Raw genomic sequence first — 17,307 nt, 5'->3', positions numbered from 1 at the left:
CGACAGAATTGCATATCACATAACTGGCTAAATCAAGATTTATTTTGGTGATTAATGATAATTTATAATTATCGAGAGTAAGATAAAACTTATATTACCAGATACTTCTTCAACAGTGTAAATGTCAGAGAAAAATTGAGTTGAAGATTGAACTTTCTACTTGAAATTAGAGTTCCACTTTCTTTTACTAAATGAACGGCTAATCGTTACTCTTTATAAAGTAAGCTCCAAAATCTTATATATTTCCTTCTCATGTCACATTTATTTATTTTTTTGTAAGTAACGTTTCTGTAGCAACATCGAATTAAGTTTCTGTCTTTTTATTATGTTGTATTGCTTTTTTTTTTTTTTTTTTTTTTTTTGCATTTTGTTTTAGAAAACACGATTTATTTTAATAGATCTAAGATAGTTCTGTATATACAAATATGAACTACTATTGGATGTTCATATAAAAGAAAGGAAATTTTTTTAAATATTCGGTTAAGAAGCAAGAGTGTTTGTTTGCATGCTATAGACATAAAATAATGATGAATGGAAATTCACTTTGCATTGAATTTCAAAATAGTTTTCTTTTAACATCAAGGTAATTATTTTTGTCTTATATTGATTTTGATAGACTGAAACAATTCAATTTAACTCTTTTCTGTAGAATCATTTAAATGATAATAAAAATTTAATTTAACATTTCAGATTAGATGGCGAGATACTATTTCTGACCCACATCTTCTTCATAAAGGCCTTCCGCACAGCATTATTCTTTCACCGATTCTTTTTGTTTTTATCATGAATGATTTTTTTCAGTCTATGGACGCAAACGTAGAGTGTTCCATTTTTGCTGACTATATGTTTGTTTGTTGCTCTCATTCTTCATTGAATTATATCAAAAATAAATTAGAAAATATTTATAAATGGGGCTCTTATAAAATTTCCATTAGTGCTGAAAACGGTGTATCATTGATCTATCGAAAAAAGTTCAATTTTATTGCCGTATATAACCTATGACAGAATTCCTTTTACATGGAGTAAATCGATCAAATATCTTGGAATTCCTTTTGCTAAAACTAAACAAAATGGCATAATTTTAAAGGACTTTTAGAAATAAGACACTTAAAAAAATGCAATACCTCAAAATTTTAGAATCCAGAAGACACAGTCCAGGAATAATAATAATAAAATTAACCCATTCGTAAATAACAACATTCGTTCTATTACAGTAATCCTATCATTAACAAATTCTCTGAAACACATTTGTCCTGTAATAAAATTTATATTCCGAGAATAGCACTTGGAATATCCATATGGATTCCCAAATGTCTTTACTAAAACTTTCGGAATAAATTAAACGCCATGCAATTATATTTTTCATCTAACAAATGGCTATTTTTTTCTTCTCATTTTTAATATCAACGATTCTGAGGAATTGAATGTATAATTGACAAGAAAATGAAGAAATTCTCAAAGTTATGTTTCAAAATCTTAATTGCTCTCCGAAGCATCTAATAAAAACACCAATTATACCATTCTAGTCCAGAAGTTTGTGAAATATTTTTGAAAGATTTCCGTTTCGAACATAGAGAATCTCAAGCTTCTGTTACAGTAGCAAACTTCATAGAATATATCTAGAGTACATATCCGGAATCTAGAGCCTATTCCATATGCATCCGAGCATATATTATTTCATCATAGCCACTGATAGCTCAAAGTCTCTCCCTCAAATACTTATTTCAGTTACAGTATTTTCTGTATCGAAATCGCATCCATACCATAAATTCCTTATTTACAGCTGAAGTTTTAGCGATCTGTAAAGTTCCAGACAAAGATATGCTGATTCTTTGGAATAGCTCTAATTGCACTCGCTCAAAAATATCACTTTATTCGTCTAAAATTATTAAATGTATCGCGTCAAAAATTTATGCAAAGAAAAATCTGAACAAAAAAAATCTTTTTCTATGGGCACCTAGCCACTCTGCTATCGCACGGAAAGAAGAAGACGCTCTTGGAAAAGCAGTTGAGGGATTAATGCCATTCATAGATTGGATTTTTCCCGTGATCTTCAACCTGAGAAAGAACTTCCAAATAGTTTCTAACAATTATCACAAGAACAAATATCCAGCTTCTGTCGGGAATTTTCCAGACATCAGAACAATCACTAAATGGACTAGGAGTAGATTTCAACACACACTTATTGATCGTGTAATTTGTAAAAAGATCATAACTCTAAGTCTTTTAAACAAATTCAGTCATTCAGACAATCCCTTGTGTCCCTGTTAAAATTCTCAAAGCATACAGTCTACAGAGTGGCGCTCTGGAAAAAACTGAAAACCGAATATTTCTTTTATCTGAAACTCTCACAGGCAAACATCAATTAAACATCTTCATTCAAGCCCCCAATTATTTTGATACTATTAAGTGTAAATATTTAGCAACCAGAGGATGACAACCTTTGTCGCTATATCCTTCACTGTTTATATTCAAGTTCGATTTTGATTTAAATTTGGAAATTGCTTCTTTTAAAATATAAATCTTACATTTTATATTGTTTACTTATTTCTCTTTCTAATGTAGTACTTTGAAATAAGTTTTCAATGGATATAATTAATAAAATGCCTTTCTCTATCGCAGAATTTTCATTTTCTTCTGGGCTAGGTAGATTTTAAAAATTGCACACGTTTGTATTTCCTATGACCATACATGATTTTAATTTTTTTCAGAATTTACTAGCAAAGTGATCTATCTGTTTGCATAAATTTTCATTCCATGTGAGTGGTACCACATGGTAGTGAATTTAAACAAAAGCAAACTCATTTTAAGATGCCATAATATAAAGTCTATGAGAGGAATTGGGAACAGTGGTTCCCATAAGCAATAGTGAAGCCTTAACGAGTTGAAAAAAATTGCTCTTTCTTTAAGGCACTCTTCAAGAAGATATAAACACTTTCCAGCCCACTACAGTGAAATTTTCTTATGGTTATCATTTTCACGTATACAAGTATAGAGAAAGTATTGTAATCATCATAAAAAAAAAAATCAAAATTGAGATTTTTAGCGAATCTTCTCGTTTTAGACTTCTGTGAGCTCCAAAAACATATTTTTGGAAGATATCTGTGACAAAGATAATTCAGAAGCCCTTTGAGCTAGATGGATGAAATTTGGTATATGGCTTTTACACCAAATTTGTGGATTTCTGTCAAACTTTGAACAAAATCCGTTCTGAGGAAGTCTGCCTGTCTGGCTTTTCGTATATAAGTTAGCACGAAGATTACAGAACAGAGAGCTAGATAGGTAGAATTCAGTACACAAATTTAACATCTAAAGTGTAGAACAAGTGTTAACATTTCGAACCAAATACAACTACGAGTTGACTGCCTGTCTGTCTACACTTTCAGAAATAGGTAAACGTGATAATTTAAAAACGCATTGAATTAAATATATGAAATTTTGTATATGATCTTATGACTAGATTAGTTTTGCATCAAATTTTGATTTCAGTCTCTTGAAAATAATGCATCTTAAACGCAAATTCGATTTTTGGGTAACTATCATTAAATGATAGGGATTAATTGCTAAAAAAAGCCAGGGATCACACGATAGATTTAGTAAAAATGTTAATTTCACACCAAAGATCAAAATTTCGTAATTATTATTTGTCAGTGACTGGTGATGCATTCGTGGCCTACCCAAGATCCAAAATTTTATGTAAGCGAGAGGGAAAAGGATGTCATCTTTATTAGAGAGTTTGTGGAAAAGTTTTGGGATACCACTTCAGTTATATCGAAAATAAACCCAAACTCGGCTACAAACCCCAACGCTGCGAGCTCGATCCTACGCCAAATCACCAAAACTTCCTAATTTGTGACCCTGGTTCTGAATTAACCAACGCAACCTTCGTACAGCTGTTGTGGCGCCATCTACCCACAGCAAAAGTCGTCAGACTCACTTGACGCAACAGCAACCACACACGCTCGCTATAACGCTTGGCACTAGAAACATGCCAAATAAAATGGGGAAAGGCGCATTAGACTCAACAGCAACAAATATATCGTTCGTCTCATCTCCAAATATCTGGAGGGAGAGTAATGTGGTGAAGCTTATAAGCCAGATAACAACCTCGGAACACAGGTGATCACTTTTGTCTAGTGGCCTTGTTACTCGGCTACAAACCCCAACGTTGCGCGTTCCATCCTACACCAAATCACCAAAACTTTCTCAATATTTTGATTTATTATATTGAAGGTATCAAAATAAATAACCATCATTTGTAAATCTGCCGGAATTATGGAGTTGATGATAGTCAACTGAATATAACAGGTTTGAAGAACCACAGTATATGATAAAATCAAATTTAGTTAGTGGTTAATGATTGAAGAGAATTAGATAAAAACTATACTACCAGATTCTATCACTGAATAGTTTTTTTTTTTTCAGTCAGTGGAAAATTAACTGAATTGGAGATTGAAATTGGAGCTCCATTTTTTCTACTAAATTAAACTACTAGTCTTTATTCATTCATTCTTACTTCATAAAGTAAGTTTACAACTCTTATATATTTCCTTAACGATGTCTCATAATGTTCAGAAATTTGTTTTTATAATTTTGTGAATAAAATGATTATAAATTAGATCAAATATGCATTCGCGTGTTGACTGTTTGTTTATATATTCTTCCATATATGGAAATTTGGAATAAATTTTTCAGAAGTGCCTTCCTCCTCCCCCCCCCCCTGTTTTTCAACAATAACATTCTGGACACTTTATGTTGCATATAAACTATTTAGCACTTTCAATTTGGTGTAATTTATAATAATTTTATTCCCATTTAGTCGGGAAATGAACCTTTATGAAAATAGAAATTGCTGAACATTTTGGGACGTCGGGAAGGAAATATATAGGATTTAGAAACTTACTTTTAGAAATGACTGAGGACTAGTAGTTCAAATTAGAACAAAATGGGGCCTCAATTTCAAGTAGGACGTTCTGTTTCCAGCTCAATTAATTTTTCTCGGCATTTACAAAGCCTGAAAAAAATATGCAGCGATAGGATCTACTATAATAGTGAAGAGGATTGATTAATCCATAATGTTATTTGTCATGATCTGACTCCATGTAAGGGGTTGGAAGCAATCATTCTCCGTTTATATCAAAAATATTTCTTTATTCGACACACAACAACATTGCACGCACTGTCCCTCGGAGCTACTCTGGTTATATCTCTCTGCGCTCCCCGAGAAGCGGGAAATTGAGTCATGCTGCGCGTTCAAGGCCATTTTATGATTAATGGAAATCAAACGCACATCACACTTTGGCGCGATTTCTCCGAGTAAATTAGAACGATCACTGCAGAGTATGCCCCCAGTGACAAAGTCACGATAACATATATTTATTGCAGTACCATTTGCGGCACGAAAGGTTTGCATAACAGGCATTTGTTTGTCTCTTTTAGAAGCAACAATTCAACTGGCGTCACTGCCGGAATCAATCAAAAAAGAAATACCTGTGTTATGTTCAGGTAGAAAGAGACGATGAGAAGTATATCCAGTGGAAGAGTCCGCCGCCGCTACTCTTCCGGAACAGGGTTTCCCTTAAAAGAGCAAGGCGGAATGCACCTTGTAGCTTTCTCGTGGAATCGAAAGTGATACTGGCAGTATCTATTGCCTCCTGATTTTGAGCGAGCACGACGAGTACTGCTAGGAGACCGAAATCAACGGCGAGAACGACGGAGATCAGCCACTTCCTTGCACAATTCCTTGATTTCGTTTCGAAGCAAATCCATGTCCGATTTAAGCTCCTTCACAGGTGAAGAGTTGCGTTCACTTCCGGAAGAAATAGTGCTGATTGAGGTGGAATTGATGTCCAGAATTCTATCAGCTACATCTGCTGCCTTGTCCGAAGAAATCGGTGAAATGGAAGCCAAAATAGTTTGCACAGGTACTGGCATTGCTTGCTTGAACAGTTCAAACAGCAAGGAATCATCGATATTACGGCTTTCGGCTCGTCTTTTCATCACGTCCGGGTCACCAATTTAGCGATATCGGAATGCGCGAAGGATAGAACCTGGGTCCTTGTGGTTTGTAGTCCAGTTACTAACCGATTATACCAAAACGATCGTTCGGGTAGAAGAGTTGTTAACTGGATTATATGCTATTCACTACAATAGCTTTTATTTAATTCTCTAATGCATTATAGTCTAAATTTTATGAGAAATCTTGACATCTGATGATAAAAAAAATGCGCCAATTTTCATCCTCTCATATGTGATCAATCTGGATTAATCACGATTTCCAGTCTGGATGAATTAGGTAGAAAAAATAGCAAAGCCATTAATAATCAACAAACCAGAAACAGTAACAAAGTTTCAACGTTTCAACAATCATTCATAAACTATAGAGGGCGCTTCTATTAAATCTATTTCCTCTACTCCAGACACATTCGAAACAGAAATGTGATAATGATTGCTCTACAAACACTTGTTCTCTCTGTTTGTAAATTTCTGAAGACTGATCTTGCAGGTAGCAGTTCATTTTTATGTAAGGTAGACTTTTAAGTCGGTGGTTGGAGTTGCGTTAAACCATGATTAGTACTGAACAGATATATTTTTAGAAAGCTTTTCGTTCTCTCTGCAAAAATGAAATTACTGTGGTTTATGTTATGTTTGACAAGTTATTCCTGTTTGGCAAATTCCCAAGAAAATGATGAAGGTAAGCAACTTGCATCATTCTAATCAGTTTATTGAAAATTTTCTGTTTGTCAATTAATTCTGATGATGCTAAACACTTCAAATACCTTTATTTAGTGAATTATTTTAATTACCGCGACCTTTTCTGAATTATTACTAGTTAAGATTATAGTTTGTAAACATCCATTTGAGTTCTTGTTTAACATTCCATCGAAATCTTATATGTAGTAAATAAATGTTATTGAAATTTAAAACATATTTTTAAAGAATTTTCAGGATTTATTCTTGATAGGCTGTTTATTTTAAATTATGGTTTAGAAAATCTTACAATATTATTAAATTGTTTATGTGTCAATGACATAGAAAATTCAAAATAAACAAAGTTAAATGATCAATCATAAACAGTGGAACGTATTAGTTTTGTACAATGTATCACTCTTAATTTTCATAGAATATATGAAAACATAATGTTTGCTATTTAATAAATTTTCTCAAACAAAACAAGATGAGTGAGGGACAGGGATAGAATTTAATAAAATATATTGATTTTGACTTTTTGGGGTACCTGAACTAAGTTTTAAGAAAATTAAAAGAATTGAATTTGAATGATGACAATTTTGATTTTCATAATCAAAAGATAAAGTTTTCCATCCTGTTTTTGAAACTTCTAGACAGGAGATGCTTCAGATAAAAATATGGCAATAATCAAGATCCTTGTTTGTGATTGATTTTAATTTTATAATTGATTTTATCATAGGAATGCTTACTTGTTGATTAATTTAGGAAGCTTTTTTATTTTTTTTTAAAATACTGAAATTGTTTTTATTATTCTGAAGTCCAGTCAAGAGTTCTTCTTATTTACATGCTTGTTTTCAAAGATCAAAAGTGGCCTATATCTGTAAAATTTTCTAATTTAAATTTCTGTGATGCTAACATAGAAGGACAATTACTTAAAGTATTTAATTATGAATTTTAGAATTTTTTAAAATAAAAACTTATAATATTTTTTTGCATTATTTTCATTAAAATATTTATTCTTGATTCCCCTGGTATGATTTTTCTGATAATTTTAATTACTGCCATCTCAATTTTTCTGCTACTTTACCTTTAAATTAATTCAAAATCACAAAAGATGTCCCGAAATTGTCCTTGCATAGCTTCAAATTGGACTTTCGTCCTAACTAATCTAGATTAAATACATTTAAATTGGAATTTCCCAAAATGTAATTGTATATTTTAATATTGAAATCATAAAAATGTTAATGATTATGATAATATTCATGAAAATTTTGTAATAAAACTATAATATTCACAATTTACAAATTTTCTAATAAAACTATAATATTTGCACCACTGTTCTTCTAAATTATTTTAGTTTATTGTCTTAAAGAGTTTTTTTTTTTTTCCCTGATGTAGTTTTGAATAGAATTTAAATTAAACAAATAAGTGAGACTTAAGTATTTTTTCTATAATAAATTCCGATAATATTTTGAAACAAATTTAATTTTTACACCATTTTAAAATTTAAATAATTTTCTTTTAAATGATGCCACTTTATCTAGCATAGTTTCTTCTTATAAATTGTGTTAATTTTTTAAAAATATTTTTTGGCCAAATTTTTAACATTACCTCACATTGTTACAATCAAACTCAAACTATTTTGACTGTTTTATCAAATGATTCTTTTGTTGAAAGCTAAAGAAGAAAGACTCTATTTACTATCCAAACAAATTATATGAGAATTAAAAAATGAAGTTACTGTGAAGATGGTATGTCAATATTTTGTGAAAGATGATGAAAAATTAGAAGATAGATTACTGGGACAGTTACATTTTCAATGATACTTTGATGTCATGGGACTTGACTTCATTAGGAATGATCTTTTACACAGTGGATAGAACAAGTTGACTAAAGTAATAGTTTTAAAATTTATCCCATTTTGATGCTTTATTACTTTTTTAAGATAATCAGAAATATCAAATTACACATTAGATTTCATTGAAATTAAACACAACCAATTTTCCTGGTGAATTAGCTGATCATTCTGACAAAGAGATTATCAACAGAATAGATGAAAATGTTAGATGGGGGGGGGAGAATACTTTTTAAAGTTATATTTCTTATATTAAACACTATTTTTCAAGGTATATTTTATTAAGATAAAAAGAAGGCATGTTAAATTATAAATGAAGAATCTAAATCTATGTAATAAAACAAATAAAATAATATTAGAACAAATATGTGACAAAATGGATAGTTTTTTAAAAATCTTTGTGAAAGTTTATCATTTTCTTGATTATCAGTGTTTTGTAACTTCCATATAATATTGTCTAATGAAACTTATCACATCTGTATTAGAGATTTGCACTTACTTCTTATGAATTTTAAGACTTCTTTAGTTACATTTAATCCAACTTCACAAGTCGTATTAATATCATTGACCTAGTTTGGAATTGTTTAACTTTTCATTGTTTATAGGCTGGACACGTTTTCATCCATCAACTCTGTTCACCAGAATTCATCCTTTCACAAGCAGACTTTCTAAAAGATTAACACAGTGGTCTAATTGACTTAGAGTTTCTGACAACACTTGTTGAGTGACAAGTGTTGTTTTTGTGTTTGACCTTGATGCCTTAAAAATAACAAGGGGAAAAATACAACCAAACTAATCAATAAAACTGAAGCTAAATACATTTTTAATTTTATGATTTTTAATGTATTCAGAATTGATGCCAGTTAAAAGAGAATGTTGGATATTTACTAATTAATAAAATAAAGTTACAAATATGGGAAAAAAAAGAGCTCCAAGATTTTAGTAAAATCCCAATATTTTGTAAGAAAAATTTACTTCTAATGAACTTCAAAAAATGCTGATGTGAAGCAGTTATAATTAATGTTTTTTTCTGTCCCCAATTATACATTAATTTTTTTATAAGTGAATCAATAAATTTTTGATGCAGTATTTATTGCTAATCATGCCTTTATAATAATATTGTTTTTAAATTCCTAAAATCATTTTTAAATTGTACTATTGCTTTTAAATTGTTAGATTTTTTAAAACAATTTTATTTGGTATTTTCAGTCTTGAAGAAAGCACTGGTATTTCTTTAATACTAGTAGTACTAGTATTGAAAAAAGAAATCTAAATGAACTTTGTTCTTATATTATATATGCTTTTTTGTATTTTATAAAGCTTTTTTTAAAAATTTCTAATTGGAAAAAGACTGAGAGTTAAACCAATTAATATTCTTGACCTGAAAATAAAAGTGCCATATCATTTTATTCTTGCTGAGCAAGATAAATAAGTAAAGATTTATAATTAATTAAAAATTTCCTAATTTAGTATGCATATTTTCAATATTTAATGTGACTTTCTTTTCTTTTCTAAACTAGTTGAATTTTTTGTCTAAAGATGTATATCATAAAAAAAGTATGCTATTCAAATGTTATAAAAATGCTTTGGAGAAATTAATCACTTTACTATATTAGAAGGAACCAGCTTTAAAAGAAAAAAAAAAGTTTATTGTAACAATTTTCTATATAGTTAAAGAAAATTGAAGTATTTACTTTTAAGTACTTTAGATATAATATATAATTTTATAGTGATGTTCTGAATTTTTATTGGGTATTTTTACTTTACAAGTATTTTTAATTTATCCCTCTATAAAAGTCATTTAAAAAATTTACTCATATCAGCATGGAATGCAAAATACTGATAAACAATATGTTTATAATAGTGATCCCAAGTTTGCTGTATCATTGCTGTCAACTGTGAATGCTGATATTCTAAAGTGTACATAAAAAATATTAACTATAATGCAGTAGTTAATGATAAGTGAAGCAATAAATAAATTAATAAACTGATGCATTTTTGACTTTTGGTTTTGAAAAACTCAGTTTAACTGATTGACTACTAATATGTATGTCAGTTGTTATAGATATATTGTTTCAGATAATATAAATCATGTTGATAATAATAATATGCTGATGTTTGTTATCATTGTTTAACATAAGCTAATATATATTTTGTATGTGTGTGTGCTTGTATATTTTTTAATACTGTAAGATTAAATCTGAACTTCTTTCAGTGCTAGGCTTTTATTGTTAATTACTTTATTTTCACTTATGTTCAATAAATATAATTCGAGATTCTATATTTTACTTTTAATATTATTTTATATTATTTAAATATTAATATTTTACTTTTTCTTACGTTTTCTCATTTGCATTGGAATTCAATTTTTTTTGTTTTTGTTTTTGCACTTTTCGTTTTCTAATTTTTATTTCGTTTGGAAAAAGTTAATGTATGATTAAACAAATCAGATTCAGTCAATAATTCTCTAGAAGAAAGAATTTCTATCTTAGGCCGAAACAAAATTATTCGTTTTCTTCGTTTAAGTGATTTTCAAAGATTGGGTTCTAAAGTAAGCTGTATTAAAACATGAATCTTACAGAACTCTACCACACTTATTTTGATCACGCATTTTCTCAAATTCTTCCATATTTGTAAGTGAAAACATTATAGAAAATTCATATTGATCTAAAACATTTTATTTAGACTTACTAATTAATCCTTTAAAAAATATTTTCCTTTTCTTTGTGCAACTACAATATTTTCAATGGAATATTTTTGAATGGGGGAGGGGCGATAAAACTTCTTACAACTTGAGATTTTTTTTTTTTATTTATTTTTTTTTGTTCGGAAAAGCACCGGGGTTGAAGAAAAGTTTCACAAGTTCTATGTTAGAATTTTTGCATCTTGGCATATTCTGCCGTTTTTCAAATAATGCTCCTAAAAATGATCGATTAAGAATTAAGACCATGTCGATCAAGTTTTGCAAATATACAAAATGCGCATAATGGTTTGAAGAAGAAAAAATGTTTATGAATTAATATTATTTCAGTTCTTAATTTTAAATTAATTTCAAAGTTTAAAAAAAAATAATATTAAAATTCTAATCCCATTTTGTTCAAACATTCAATAATATCTTATTTAATTCCTTTAATTTTCTTTCTTATATCTAATTATTAATTTTTGTTGTAAATTCAACTGAAATTCTTTTAAATAAATTATCTATATACCTTTATATCAATACCCATAAAAATTTTATCATAAAAAAATCTCGTACTTGTTCCTGCTACTAATTACTGTCAAAACCCGGAAATCTTTTGTTATCTCAGCTGTCGAATTCTAGCTTCAAGTTCAATGTCAGTCGAAATTCTACAGCAAAAAATATCATGATAAAAAGTATGACTGCTGTGCGTATAGAACTATGTGCTTACGTAACTGCTAAATAGAAAAGTGGTTTTTAGAATTTTCTTTCCGTACATGTATAATTTGTAACGTATTATTTTTGCAGTATTAAAATATTTTAAAAGTTTATAATTATACACGGTATCCGAGAAATCTTTGACAAATTACATAATTATATAAAACAAATTTATAAAGTACGGAAACAGAATTTAATCTAGAAATGCTAAAATTATTAAATGCGAGATCCATTGACTCTCAATAGTATAGCCAAGCGATACTCACTTTTATTCTATGGATTTGTAAGCGTTTGAAAAATTATAGATTGACTAACAGCTGCGATAGATTGCTTTAAACTCTGCAAATTACTGCAAGGCATCTGATACCCACATTCTTTTCATAATCCCGTTTGAGCTCCCAAGAAAATTAATTTTGAAAATCGGATTATATGATTTCTAAGTAAAATTTTCTCTTTAATCAAACCATACATAGATCCATCCATCGAATTCTGAAAAATGACAATACTGTGAAATAAAATTTTAGGAGCCATATTGGAAAAAAACATCATTATTCTTAATTATTCTCTTACATAATTTTGTCATGTATCCCAGAGACCTGTTATTTCTGTCATGAATAAAGTCATGGATTTCAGTAACTATATAATGACCTGAAAAGCAGTATACATACTTAAAGGATAGGTTGGATATACAGAAACAATATTTGTGATAGAATATATGATAGCAAGCGTAAAGAGGGACTGTGGCAGTGAATTCAGTGTCATGAAAGGATACACCATATAAAAGCAACAATGCAACTTGATTTGAAATTCTGTGCAGGTATGTACATTAGAGGTCCGTAATGACCTGGATGCAAAGTCTCGACTTCGGGACCGGAGATATATAGTTCCATCATATTGATGGGTCACATCAAATCAGATCTGGCATATCGAGGGTTACATGTAGTATGGGAATTTGGAAAGTTGAGTGTCTGCCCGTATTCGTTCTCGATATATAACCAAAATTAGGCTGTCGTGTGGCTTCTAAACTTGATATTAATTTAACCAACTAAACATTTACTGTAGTACTCTTTGATACAAGCAAATCCATGGGCATTAACTTCGCACGGATTTATAATAAGTATCTATCGATTACATAAAAATAATTCACCCATTGTGAGCACGATGAGTACCTGGATGAGAAATTGATGTTTTTATATAAGTATTTCCTTTCGTGTATAACAGTGATGTAAAGTTTAGTTATACGATTCCAATAACAGAGCGTATCTTCCACTGGAGGGTTTGTACTGTGGTGGTGAATACGGCTGTTTCAATCATGACTCTGAGGATTGTAATTTCAATTTTTGCCCCTGATGCCATTATGACTGTCATTTTAATTACCCTGAATATTTAGACCGGGCAGGGAATAATTCACTCCTGGTTATCGTATAAAAGCCTCTCATCGGGAGGGGAATATTATTAATTCTTGGCTAAGAAGTTGCCATATAAGTAAGCAAGTGCTCGCCTATCTCTAGGTGTAGCAATAGTTTAAGGTTGAGTTACTTCCACTTCGATGACAATATATACCCTCTGAAATGAGGAATTATATCATGACTGATAGTTGCCATGAGGATTTCATTCTCAGTTTTCGCCTTTGTTATGACGATGCTGGTCGTTCAGAGAATCCTGGATGTTTAAGTAGGGTTTGAGTAACTCTAATGATTAAATATCTATATTTAATCTTTATCATTCCTCGTCTGAGAAAATTGTATTTATCTTCTCCAAATCAATCCTGGTTAGAAACAAGATTTTGTATCGTTGAAATATATATATAATTTCTTATATGGAATCAAAGTAATAAATAATAAGCTGATATTCCGATATAATTACAGTTTTAATTTAGAGTGGCATAAATCTCAATCTACGGGAGTTTATGATGGACTTGTGGTGATCTCATGGCTCCAGTCTTGGAAATTTCTGATTCAGAATCTTATTCCATAAAAGACCCGCCCTCTATGAACTTAGTTCGCATAGCCTTTGACATCGAGGCTGGTTACCTTAGTGCTAGTGTGGCACAGAAGTTTGTTAAGTTGCTGTCGACTTGGCTGTTTTCTTTATCATCTGACCATGCTTGGAAATTACGATTCTAAATAATCCTCTCGCTGCTTCAAAACTACTAATATAACTAAATTAAATTCCCAATCTGTTAGAGTAAATTTTAGTGACTATTGTAGGATTAGAACAGTTTATTGCATTGCTCTTCTTAGCCTTGAAGCTTTTATTGCATAAGTAAGATGATTTGATGTAATTTAGACGTCCGTGATAATTGCCCCTCTTTTCCTAATTTTTTGCCTGCACCAGAAGATTTTGTAACAGGTGTGCATTGTTGTTATTTACAGATGGGAAAAACAGTCCTATAGCTATTCTGCTTTGAATTCAGCATTAATGTTGTGTATTTCATGCAATATGAATTATTTGTAAATTCTTATTAAAATTATATATATATATAAAACCCTCCAAGAATGCTTATTTCTACTCTTTAAAATACGTCGCCCAAATATGACAGCTCTAAGTCAAATTATCTTCTCTGAGCGTGCACGCTGATATATTTATGTGAATTAAAACGTGAAATGAATTCAATATTAATTTTGTTTAAGAATGCTTATTTTTCTGTCATAGTTATACTGTATTTCCTAATTAATGAATATATAATTGAAATCTTGAGCGTGTTTTATTAAAATAATATATATATATATATATATATATATATATATATATATATATATTGGTTTCGGGAAATTTTGTTTTCTTTTACTATATTATAACAAAATAACTAAAAATAATATTTTTTAATGATACCTTTTATATTTCAGACGATTGTTTCTCATGCTAAATATTGATGTTGTGCATTATTGATATTTTAACATAAATATGTAAAAATTATAATTTTTTTTTAAACTTTCGAAATCATTTATCTACTGCTAAGTTGAAATTTTTGGAGAATTTCTTTATTTTGAATTGATTTAAAAAAATTGTGATTCTGTTATTTTGGTGGTTGTTAAATGAAGCAGTGTGATATTGTTTAGGAAATATGCCCTAATCTTCAATCAGCCTTTGTGTGACAAGGTTTTATTTCTTTGACGTTAGAAGAAAAAACCCCCGTTTGCGTGATCTGCAGCATAATAAGTGTTTCCATAAACATTTGTGGACTTATGAAGTATAATGCTTATGGAAAATAAAAGCAAAATCAATGTCTTGGACGCAGGGTTCATCGCCCTTTTGACACAAGGCTTGTGCCAATTTTTTTCGCTTTATATTTATTCATTTATTATCCCAAAGACCTGCTTTTGGAAAAGATATTTTGAAGAAATTGCGTTGAAATCGTATATATATATATATATATTCTGAAGGCTGCTAAACTCAAGTAAATCTTGTGTTTTCTTCCCTTTCAATGTATAGTTTGAATTCTTTTATTGCATAGAGAAAAAGAAATAATATGAAAACAAACAATTGAAAGAATTGGATGACACATAGATGTACAAACTTTTTTTTTTAAAGTTGAAGCAAGTTTTTAGTGAAATTTCTTCACTGGACGTAACTTTCGTAAATGCTTTGAAGGTTTTCTAACTTATCCATTTTAAATCTTATTTATTAGCATATATCGTGTATTTTTTGTTTTTTGAAGGGAATGCTATTTTTTATTGGCTTTTCTTCTAAAAATCCAATTCGTATTAGAATGTTTTTATTTTATATCATGCTTAACTAATCACGTGCGTCATCAACTATAGTAATTAGCATTTAATTTCTATGCTTAATATAATAAAATTTTTGAACTGCGATTTTTATTCTGGGAATTTATTCCTAGTTCTAACCGGATGTCGAACTCCATGTTTTTACTTGTTAACCTTTAATCCTTTCCTGGCTTTGTTCTGGAGTAATGTACTACAGAATCACCTTCTTAACTCACTGGGCATCGTGTAGCCATTTGCTACTGATTTTTATTTCCATTTATAAGCTTTACATTGTTGTTCCGAAGAGCTAATCCTTTTTTAAAAGCTTTTTGATAAATATTTGTAGAATATACGGCGATCGCAGTAATAAAATAAGATTTAATTTGGAAATTTGAAAAAAAAAATACCAAGATGACCATTGAATGAATAGTTCTGCTATTAAAAATACTATTAAAATGTTTTTTTTTCTTTACATTGTAAAAATATATTGATAAAATGGGACTTTTGTTCTTATTGCAGAATTGTTATAATGTGATTTGTGTCACTTAGATATTCTTTACTTCATAATGCAATAATTTGATACACTTTAAGTTTTTTTTTAATTTCACGAAAAAACATAATTAATTTTTTTAGCATCTTTCTTAAATTCTATGCAGTTATTCAAAACACATTTTTTTTGTAAAAAAATTAAGTCATGCATGGTCATTTATCCGACAATTTTTTTAAAGTTTAATGAAAGTAGTTAATAAATGTGTTAATATTTGTTAATAGTTGTTATTTTTTGATTCTGCTTTTTTAAAAATAGTCTTTCTTGATTTGTATATTATCTCTGAAATTGCTACGAAAATCTTGGGCAAACACCAGCCAATGATATGGAAAGATGATCTAAGTTAATAAATTTGTCTTTTAATATTGCAGCAAATTTTACTATACTTAGTAGTATTTGCAATTCTTATTATATATAGCGAATTTTACCATCAATTCTTGGTGAATGTAAGATTTAAAAATTTAATTTTTAAAATCTTTCATTATCGCTTTCTGCGAAACCAAAGTATTTTCATACTTATTTGATGAAACTTTGAACCGGTAGTGTATGTTATAGTTAAAGAAATAAGCGTTTGCTCCATTTTTTGAGACACCTATATATATTTAATTAAAAACAGCTATTATATTTCTTTATGACGAAGTGATTATTTTAAACCAACAGTTGTTATTGTTTTATTTCATCTTGTTACTTAATTCTGATATCTTACTCTTGAGCCATTTTAAATCACATCATAATGTTTAACGTTGATCAAACTGAATTTATAAATGCTGGCAGTCCTAACTTCAGTCGAACTGAATTTAGTGTTTTGTCATCTGCTAATAAATTTTAATCGATGGAATATCATCATTGACTTCCAAAGGATTAATTAGTAAGGTAAATCTTATCTGTGTTCATTGCATTCGTTAAAAACTGTCTTGTTTCACATCTTGTTTATTGCAACAGTACGAATAAATCACCATAATAGTAGTTTGAGATGTGGAAAGTATTGATTTACAGACATCATGAATCGATGTTTAATCACTTGGATGGCAGCTTAGTATGTTATCAAACTTCGTTCTTGCTTATTTCTGGGTTGTCGCAACCACATTAGATTGATATATCTTTCGCTGTG

At 29.6% G+C, this 17,307-nt stretch overlaps 1 protein-coding gene across 1 annotated transcript in view; it reads left to right on the top strand.

Moving 5' to 3' along the window:
- Positions 1-6,465: 6,465 nt before the first annotated feature.
- Positions 6,466-17,307, top strand: part of LOC129988628 (neural proliferation differentiation and control protein 1-like) — a 69,066-nt gene continuing 58,224 nt past the window's right edge. The window contains exon 1 of the mRNA XM_056096895.1: positions 6,466-6,694. Within this exon, the coding sequence (XP_055952870.1) occupies positions 6,622-6,694 (73 nt within the window). The 5' untranslated portion in view covers positions 6,466-6,621. The remainder of the gene's footprint in view (positions 6,695-17,307) is intronic.

Source organism: Argiope bruennichi, chromosome 10 (genome assembly GCF_947563725.1).
Source record: "Argiope bruennichi chromosome 10, qqArgBrue1.1, whole genome shotgun sequence".
Lineage (NCBI taxonomy): Eukaryota > Metazoa > Arthropoda > Arachnida > Araneae > Araneidae > Argiope > Argiope bruennichi.
The sequence above is the reverse complement of the archived record's forward strand: the minus strand, read 5'-3'. Positions and strand labels throughout refer to the sequence as shown.